The sequence below is a fragment of the Microtus ochrogaster genome, chromosome 1, assembly GCF_000317375.1.
Source record: "Microtus ochrogaster isolate Prairie Vole_2 chromosome 1, MicOch1.0, whole genome shotgun sequence".
Taxonomy (NCBI): Eukaryota; Metazoa; Chordata; class Mammalia; order Rodentia; family Cricetidae; genus Microtus; species Microtus ochrogaster.
The window spans coordinates 8,213,916-8,222,267 of record NC_022009.1 but is presented as its reverse complement, the minus strand read 5'-3'; the positions used below and the strand labels follow the sequence as shown (position 1 = coordinate 8,222,267).

At 40.9% G+C, this 8,352-nt stretch overlaps 1 protein-coding gene across 2 annotated transcripts in view; it reads right to left on the bottom strand.

Moving 5' to 3' along the window:
• Positions 1 to 841: 841 nt before the first annotated feature.
• The window catches only part of Atl1 (atlastin GTPase 1), a 77,806-nt gene continuing 70,295 nt past the window's right edge, over positions 842 to 8,352 (bottom strand). For both annotated transcript variants that reach the window (XM_026779262.1, XM_005343154.3), the window contains 4 exons: positions 7,985 to 8,056; positions 5,234 to 5,665; positions 4,615 to 4,629; positions 842 to 1,636 (listed from right to left, as the gene is read on the bottom strand). In XM_026779262.1, the coding sequence (XP_026635063.1) occupies positions 1,526 to 1,636; positions 4,615 to 4,629; positions 5,234 to 5,665; positions 7,985 to 8,056 (630 nt within the window). In that variant the 3' untranslated portion in view covers positions 842 to 1,525. The remainder of the gene's footprint in view (positions 1,637 to 4,614; positions 4,630 to 5,233; positions 5,666 to 7,984; positions 8,057 to 8,352) is intronic.

The following is an 8,352-nucleotide window of genomic DNA, read 5'->3' as shown; positions in this document are numbered from 1 at the left end:
GGCCCAGTAGCCAAGGAAGCCTACAGTGAAGGGAGGTTGAAGTGTGACTGGTGGGAAAGGGAGTTTACTGAGCGTAAGGCCGGGTGTCTCTAAAGGACGGACTCACAGCTTATGAACTGCTTGTCTCTCCTGTCCCTATGACTTTTTGTTCACCATTACTGACACAGTTAATGCCTGTTTGAGGGTTCCCAGATCCGTAAGAAGCATTACCTTTCTTCCGTTTTGAAAACCTTTTTGTTCTCAAGACAGGGTTTCTCTGTGTGTTCCTGGCTGTCCTGGAACTCATGGTGTAGACCAGGCTGGCCTTGAGTTCACAGAGATCCACTTGCCTCTGCCACCCATGTGCTGAGATTAAAGGTGTGTGCCACCATGACTCACCTCCCACCTCATTTTTTATTTTCCTCTAAGGGGTCTGATTTACTTAATAAAACTCCATAAAGACTTCAGTCATAAGAAATAAATTATAGACTCACGGTTTCCATGACCTGGAAGGATGCTGCAGACAGCAGCACATGCATGTAAGCTCAGGACTTGGGGAGGGAGGCAGAATGATCACAGTTAAAGGCTGGCCTGAGCTGCATGGCAGAACTGTGTCTAAAAATAGAAAACAATAAAATGAAACTTTTAAACCAAGTCACAGGAAAGAACCTAACAAGATTAGCTCATGTTTCTTAAGTTTAAAATGGTATCAGAAATAGTGTATGGTCATGCCATCCTAAACACCTACACTTCTCACGAAGTGTTATCAGAAAGAAAACGTATCTTGAATTAAAGTGGAGAGAGCCCTTCAAGCCACATCAGCACCCCCAATAGTTCTAGAGTCAGTAAGCATTTGTTTTACTGTTAGGAACCAGAGTAAAGTTTAATAGTTGGCATATTAAAAGAATAAACCTATGAAGAATACATTTCTGATGTACAAATGAAAAAACAGACAGAGCAGGGAAACTCAAACACATACAAAACAATGTTTGTGCATTTTTGATCAAGAGGTTTACATTCTATATTAAATCATAAATATAAAAGAAACAATGTATAGTTTTTGGTTAAGCAACTTTAAGCTCTTAAATATATTTCAAGATAAGAGCCTCTGGTATGTATAAGATTATATAGATTAAATCAAGCCTGCTGAGTTATGCTGTACTTTAACAAATAGCTATGCAAAATAACTAAAATTTTCTATAGAAATTAAATGAGCATATCCAAACCTGGAGTGCTCTCACGCAATACTTAATTATAACCCAGAGCAGAACTTAGTAAAGTCAAGCAAAACACTTCTACTGCCCCCAGATTTACAAATACCTGAAATGATAACAGCATATTTTAAGAAAAAAAATCAGGAAACTGTACGTATTAACAAATAACCATGCATACATACATCCGCTTATCAGTCACTGGAGTAAAGGATTGAACCGTCGGAGTCCTCGGGTGTGTGGCTTTCATTCTGCTCAGAAAAAAGCACTTTGCATGTTTGCATGGAAACAGACTTTGATAGCTAAGTGGCAAGTGGTCATGCACTGAAATCGACTTAGATTTTCTTCTTTTCTGGTTGCTCAGTGGGCTCTGACTTTGGTGCAGGAAAAGCTTGGTGATACAGGTGTCTGTGGGTTGCTGCTGCACTGTAGAGCTTGTAGAGAGCCTGGGAGGTAAGAATCAGGGTTGCAAAACAGTGAGCACACAGGTATACCTTCCCCCTCCCCCTATAGTACTATATCAAATTCAGCATTTTTGTATATGGTGTGCATGTATGCGTATGTGTGCACAGGTATGGCTGGAGGCCAGAAGTTGTTGGGTGTCTTACTCTCTCCACATTGTATATGAGGCAGGGTCTCTCAGCAGTTTGGTCAGTCTAGCCAGCAAGCTTGCCCAGAGAATTCCTTCTCTACCTTCTAAGCATAGGGATTATAGGTGGGCCACCACATCCACCTGATACTCAAAGTGGTTATTGGAGACTTGAACTCAGGTTCTTACCCTCGGGTGGCAAATGGTTTACCCACTGAGCCATCTTCTCAGACCTGAACTGATATTCTTTATATCATCCTCTATCAAACACAGACCTAGGGAGGGCTGGAGAGATGGCTCAGCAGGTTAGAGCACTGGTTCTTCTTCCAGAGGACTTGGGGTCAAGTCCCAGTATCCACATGGTGGTTCACAACTACCTGTAACTCCAGTCCTAAGGGACCTAACGCCCTCTTCTGGCTTCCACTGTTACTGCATGCATATTGTATACAGACGTCCATGCAGCTGAAACACTCACACTGACCAACAACTAATATCTTAAAATGTATTTTCAGTTCCCTGGCGTGTGTTACTGGTTGAGCTTCCCAAGTTTTTACTCTCTGACGGCACTTCCTTTATCTTAAACATCTCTTAGCATACTGTCTCCCAGCCCAATCGTTTTCCATGTCCCAGGGACTTGTGGACATCTCATTGTGAATATTGTCAGTTTTACACAACTTAGACTTGTAATTTCCGTTGTGAATCTATTTTTTGGAATGGGCTGCTTTTCCATTCTTTGTGTGCCGGGTCAGCTGAAGAGGTATTGTTCCTTCCCCAAGCTGGGCTCCCCTGTTTACTCCTTTACTCCAGAGACTGATAAGCAGATGTATGTATGCATGGTATTTGTTAATATGTGCAGTTTCCTGATTTTTGTCTTTAATATGCTGTTATCTCAGGTGTTTTTAAATCTGAGGTCAGTAGATGTGTTTTTGCTGGACTTGACTAAGTTATAGTAAGGGTTATAATTAAATACTGTGTGCTGTCACTCCAGGTTTGGGTATGTTCGTTTAATTGGGATACATGTTCTCCTGCTGTATTTCCTGCTGCACAGAACCTTGTTCAGAAACACCGCTTCAGAATGCCTTCCCTCACTGAAATGACTTCTGGTTATTCCTTGTATTATTTTAGTGAATTAAAAGAATGTTAGGGTTTTTCTTGAGATTTGGTTTCACTATGTGATCCACATTAGCTTCAAATTTATTTTCCTCCTTCCCCGCCCCACTGAGTGCTGGGATTGTGGACATATGTCACCGTACCCAGCAATCATATTTTTCCATGTTGCACATTTTTGGGTAGTCTAAGAATCAGTTTTTCCTCTTAACTAGGGTGTAAGAGCTCTCCCTCTGACTGTCACAAACTGAACACTCAATTCTGACTCACTCCCTCTTGAGTCTGTAGTTTAATATTTTTAAGAACTGGGTAAAAGCTTAATATTTAGCTATCCTCAAGAAGTTTTTCATTTGTGATTCTATATAGCTGTTTTCCTTTTAAAAAGATTTATTAATGTATCTTATGTATATGATACTTTGTTTTCATGTATCAAAAATGTCATATGTATCATATGTATCATAAATATTAGAAGAGGGCACTGGATCCCATGAAGTACAGTTACAGACAATTGTGACCTGCTATGTGGGTGCTGGGAATTGAACTCAGGACCTCTGGAAGAGCAGCCCCTGCTCTTAGCCACTGAACCATCTCTCTGGCCCCTATAGCTAGCCCATCCTTGTTCTGATACGTTCTGCTCCTGGTATACTTAATTCCAGTTTTCTTCAAGTATTAGGTTCCCCCACCCAAAGTTTTATGCACAAAGTTGAAATTTGTTTTGTCTAGTGAGTTTAGTTTGCTTTTTACATAAAGTAGCTGTTATTGACTTTAAAATATTAAATGTTCCATTGGGATTTGATTAAAGGACCTAATTCACTCATATAGTCAAGGGAGAAACTGAGGAATTAAGATTAGCTTTGAAAAAAAAATAACAGTTCTGTAGACATCATTTTTCTTAGTGTAATTGTTTCTGGAAACACAGTTTCTTATTCATACATACATGGAAAGGAGAAAGGAATGCTGGTTCACAGGCCAGGTTTGAGATGTGCAAAGAAAGCATGGTTGCATCCTGTGATGGAACCTTCTTAAAGTAGTCTGAGTAGCTGTCAGCTCAAAGCCAAAGTCCTTAAGGTGGCAGCTGCATCTAAAACACCCTCTGTGGTGGCATTACTCAGATTGCAGACCTGCTGGCTTCACCGTAGAAGAGCAAGGGAAACAATGATGATCAGTCTTTATGTTCAGCCTTACGGGTTTTGGAATCCCTATGGAAACATCTCTGGGTATTTCTATGAAGTTGTTTCCAGAATGATTAACTGAGCAGAGAAGACCCATCCTCAGTGTGGGCAAGGCCATGTATCCCATGGGCTCTGATCCCAGAGGGAATAAAAAAGAAAGATGCTTAGCCCCAGCATCCACCTCTCTCTGCCCCCTGCCTGCAGCTGCCTCGTGCTTCTGCCACCATGCCTTCTCTGCTGCCATCTCCTCTTAAACTGAGCCAACTAAACCTTTGTTCCTGTGTATTTCCTTTTGTCCAGTATTTGACCACAATGGGGAAATTAAATATGCAATATTAGAGCTTAAAACATGAAATTTTCTACATTGGAACTAAATCAAGTACTCTTTAATGACACTTCTATGCAAATTAAATACAACAAAATATTTGGGACATGTTTAACATTCATACAAACATTTTAGAGAAGTATTTTCAAAGATATTCTATAATATCTAGTCAGTTATAAAGTAGGAATATTACATTTACAAATATGTTTTAATTAAAAAATGTTAACTTACCTCATTTGTGCTTCCCTGTGGCAGAGGCAATTTTAAAAGAAAGAAAAGTATTATATCTTGCTTAATAACATAATTTTCTACTTCATTTGCAATACCAATTGTGAGCATTAAGAACAAATTCTTCTGAAGATTTTTCAGTTTAGATTCCGCATTTTATCAAAATATTTTAAAGAAGCCAATTCTATATTTCCGATAGGTTTTAACATTGTGTTCTAACAGGATTTTGAGGTTTACACAGATAACCTGTCTTTAGCCTTGAGAGACTTTGAGATAATGAGCAGCTGGGGCCCCAGAGGCGCTGCATTCATTCCATGTGCTCTTATCAGTTTATTTCAGCTTGATTGAAGGCACACAGCTCAGTAGTTACCATTCTATTGCAGAGAAGTGTGCTCTTCATGCTGGGGCTGGGGGCTGTGCCACTATTAGCTACCTCTAGACCACAAATGTTCAAAGGCTTAAAGTATTAAAATGTCTACTAAACAGTTGTGTAGGACATACTGTAGTTGTTCATATCTTGCCGTGTTGTAAAGTTTTAAAGAATAGGCCCAGGTCATGTTCACTTGTGTATTTCTGATACTGAATGAAACACTTATCTGAGGAAAATGAAAAGAACTCTTACCTGGTCCCACAAGGCTGCAGCTACCTGGTCGATTACAGCACCCAGCTCTCGGTACTCTCCAGAGTAGCGGATGTACGCCCAGGTGCACAGGGTGATGAGGGTCAGGCCCATGATCATGTTGCACAGACTGGCTATGATGTCCAGCCCAATGAACCCAGTCACACCAGCAATCACATACGTGATAAAGATGACAACGAACAGTGTGGCTGGGGTGCGAGCTGCATGGAAGATATTTTTGCTGTCATTGTGCTTGATGTACTGGATGTAAAGTTCATCTATCTCGCTCTCCAGCTGCTGCAGGTACCGCCGGCTGAACTCCTCACCACCCATCTTCTTCACCCCTCGGAATAACTTCACAGATTCCTCTTTCAGCTGCAGGTGCTTGCTCTGCAGGTCGTTAGGGGCCAGAAATGGTTTGTCACCACCACAAATCTGTCAGAGAGAGAAGTGTTTGTTTATGTAGTAGGGAGTATATGATCAACTGTACCCAAATTTTTCACAAGTAGGTGACTTTGTTAGAGCACACTGGAATTGCTGCATAGGAATGATGAATTGAGTGACAGACTACATTCCCAGACAGTGTGAGCGACCTGCAGTCGCATAGACAATTACATGCACTACAGAATCCGGACTGTCCATCGTTACTTTAGAGTCCATTTCTACTTATTAGAAGTTCACTGTAATACAGTATTCTATTATACTAACTACAGTCTCTTACTTCTTGCGTTTATGTTTTTGTGTCAGAAAGACAAGTTGAGTGAGTGACCTAAAACATCTAGGTTTATCTAAGTACACAGTGATGCTTGCATGACAAAATTACTTGATGCATTTCTCAAAATACAATCTGTCAAGCGCCAGGAAGAAGGCTGCGTATGTGTTGCTGGTTCAAATGGCTCCATATCCCTGAGGCATAACTTTGAAAGGTGGTGGTGGGATGGCTTAGATAGGGGTTTTGTTGTTGTTTTGCTTTGGGGTTTTTTTGTTGTTTGTTGTTTTTCGAGACAGGGTTTCTCTGTGTACCCCATGAGCTCACTTTGTAGACCAAGCTGGCCTCGAACTCAGAGTTCCACGTGCCTCTGCCTCCCAAGTGGCTGGGATTAAAGATGTGTGTCACCACCACCCAGCTAATAAAATCATTCTTAATCTTAATCTGTCTGTCTGTCTGTCTCTACACACTATTGTAGTACTGGCACAGAACGTGCTCTGTAGACAGGTTGACCTCAAATTCACAATGATCCACCTACTTCTGTGTCCTGTTGCTGGGGTTAAAGGTGTACCACCATGCCCAGCCCCTCTCTTTTAAGATGCAGCAAATAGTATCTATGACTTAACCAAGTTCTTTAAGATAAAAAAGACATGACCCAACATAATTGTCAACTCCTTGTTAACAGAATGAAAACAAAGCTGAGAAAACTGCTTATATTGCACTTCTTCTAGAAGTCAAATGATACTGAAGTTATTTGACCAATGAAATTTAATTTAAAATAATCAGTACTATAAAGCTCTTGAACAGGGCTGGAGAGATGGCTCAGAGGTTAAGAGCACTGGCTGCTCCTCCAAAGGTTCAATTTCCAGCAACCACATGGTGGCTCACAACCATCCATAATGAGATCTAGTTCCCTCTTCTGGCGTCCAAGCATACATATTTTCCTTAGCAGTTTCACAGTTTTCTTTGAGCAGAGCCAACTGGATGTTTTCTTAGAGTACAAAGAAGTACACAGTATGCTCTTCAACTACATTTTCAAGTTTTTAGAAAGAAGGCAGGCTGGGGAGATGGTAGGAGTGATTGCGTGTGCAAGGATGAGGACCTGAGCTCAAATCCCAACACCACATAAAACAGCGGGGCACAGCTGCACACACCCGTACTCCAGCATGGAGGGATGGAAGCAGGAAGGTCCTATAAGCTCACTGGCCAGCCAGCTTAGCTTCTGGTTCCCTGTGAAACCCTCTCTTAAAGGAGTAAGGTAGGGAGCACTAGAGGAAAGTACTTAACAGCTTCCACTGGCCTTCATGTGCATGTGCGCACCTCCCACCCCCCCCCACGCACATACAAAGTTACAAAGCAATTTTCAGCTAACCATGTCCTTAACTTTGGCTATAGTTTTAGTATTGATAATACATCTAATTATCCTTTATATACCATATTTCTCTTGATTGCTAAGATTCCATCAATTTTAGATGAACTTTGATCTTACAACTTTTAGGGGAAAATGATACTTATATTAGTTGAAACTAAATCAAGGAAATATACTATATAAAATATTGGAGGCTTGGTTTTTATTTTACAAGTTTTAAGTGAAATAATAGACTGCAGAATTACATGTGCACAGCAGAGAGAGTAGTATATATTACTTTTAGCCACTGAGTCTTCCACTGGGATGTTCTGGCCAAATAAAACATGAATATTTTTGTTAGTAGAGAACTAATTTTTAAATGCCTCTAAAACTGCATTGTGTGTACCTTTTTCTTTTGAAACATGGTTTCATTTCACTGTACCCCAGGCTAGAATTAAACTCATTACAGGCCAGGTTGTCTTCACTTTCGTGGCAATTCTTCTGCCTCAACTTCCATGCCCACTATGTAATGTTCTGTTTGTAAAGTACCTTAGGAACACAGGACATGTGATGTGTGCATACTGAGCTAAGTGACATTAAAGTCACCTCTTTGCACATGCGCACGGTGTGATGTGACATTAGAGAATGGGTTCTAAGAAGAAATACTGTTTATTGTTTTAAAATCCTGAATTCTTACCTCCTCCATCTTCTTGTTGTACGTGTCCTTGGCAGTTGCAACAGCTGCTAAATTGTTAGCTTCTGCTGTGGCCTTGGGACAAAGTGCACACTTTAATGTAAAGTGGAGTCATCTGTATCAGAGCATCACATGCAGGAAATGCTCCAGGCCATCTATCAAGGAACCCGGAGTGTTTCTACCACACGTTCACATCATCATTACAACCTCTTAAGATGTACACAGCCTACGTTTGTACTCAGTAAGCCACAATGCTCCAGTGAATGTCCATTTGGACATGACAGCGGTGGGAGCACTACATCAGCCAGGACAGGGAGCCACAATGCTGCAGTGAATGTCCATTTAGGCATGACAGCGGTGGGAGCACTACA